Source organism: Priapulus caudatus, unplaced genomic scaffold (assembly GCF_000485595.1).
Source record: "Priapulus caudatus unplaced genomic scaffold, Priapulus_caudatus-5.0.1 Scaffold26319, whole genome shotgun sequence".
NCBI classification, from domain to species: Eukaryota; Metazoa; Priapulida; class Priapulimorpha; order Priapulimorphida; family Priapulidae; genus Priapulus; species Priapulus caudatus.
Genome location: NW_014603379.1, coordinates 1 through 431, shown reverse-complemented (window position 1 = coordinate 431; position 431 = coordinate 1). Strand labels below are relative to the sequence as shown.

General features: G+C 41.5%; 1 protein-coding gene across 1 annotated transcript; it reads left to right on the top strand.

Annotated features, from left to right (window-relative positions):
* Positions 1 to 5: 5 nt before the first annotated feature.
* On the top strand, positions 6 to 418 carry LOC106820582 (cytochrome c oxidase subunit 1-like; the record flags this gene model as incomplete). Its single annotated transcript, XM_014825089.1, has 1 exon — positions 6 to 418. A coding segment is annotated over one exon (413 nt), but the record flags the coding sequence as incomplete, so codon positions are not given.
* Between the last annotated feature and the right edge of the window lie 13 nt (positions 419 to 431).

Genomic DNA, 431 nt, shown 5'->3' with positions numbered 1-431 from the left:
GTGATCCTGTATTGTTCCAACACGTATTCTGGTTCTTTGGTCATCCTGAAGTGTATATTATGATTTTGCCTTCTTTCGGCATCATCTCTCAAATCGTTCCTACGTTTTCACGTAAGAAGATTTTTGGTTACTCTTCAATGGTATATGCAACCTCTTCTATCGCATTCTTATCGTTCATCGTATGGGCGCATCACATGTTCACTACTGGTATGCCAGTAGCGACTGAGCTGTTCTTCATGTATGCAACTATGTTGATTGCGGTTCCAACAGGTGTGAAAGTATTTAACTGGGTAAGCACCATGTGGAAAGGGTCAATGACTTTTGAAACACCTATGCTTTTCGCTATTGCATTTATCTTCCTGTTTACCATTGGTGGTTTCACAGGTTTGATGTTGGCTATCGTTCCCGCTGACTTCCAGTACCACGATACA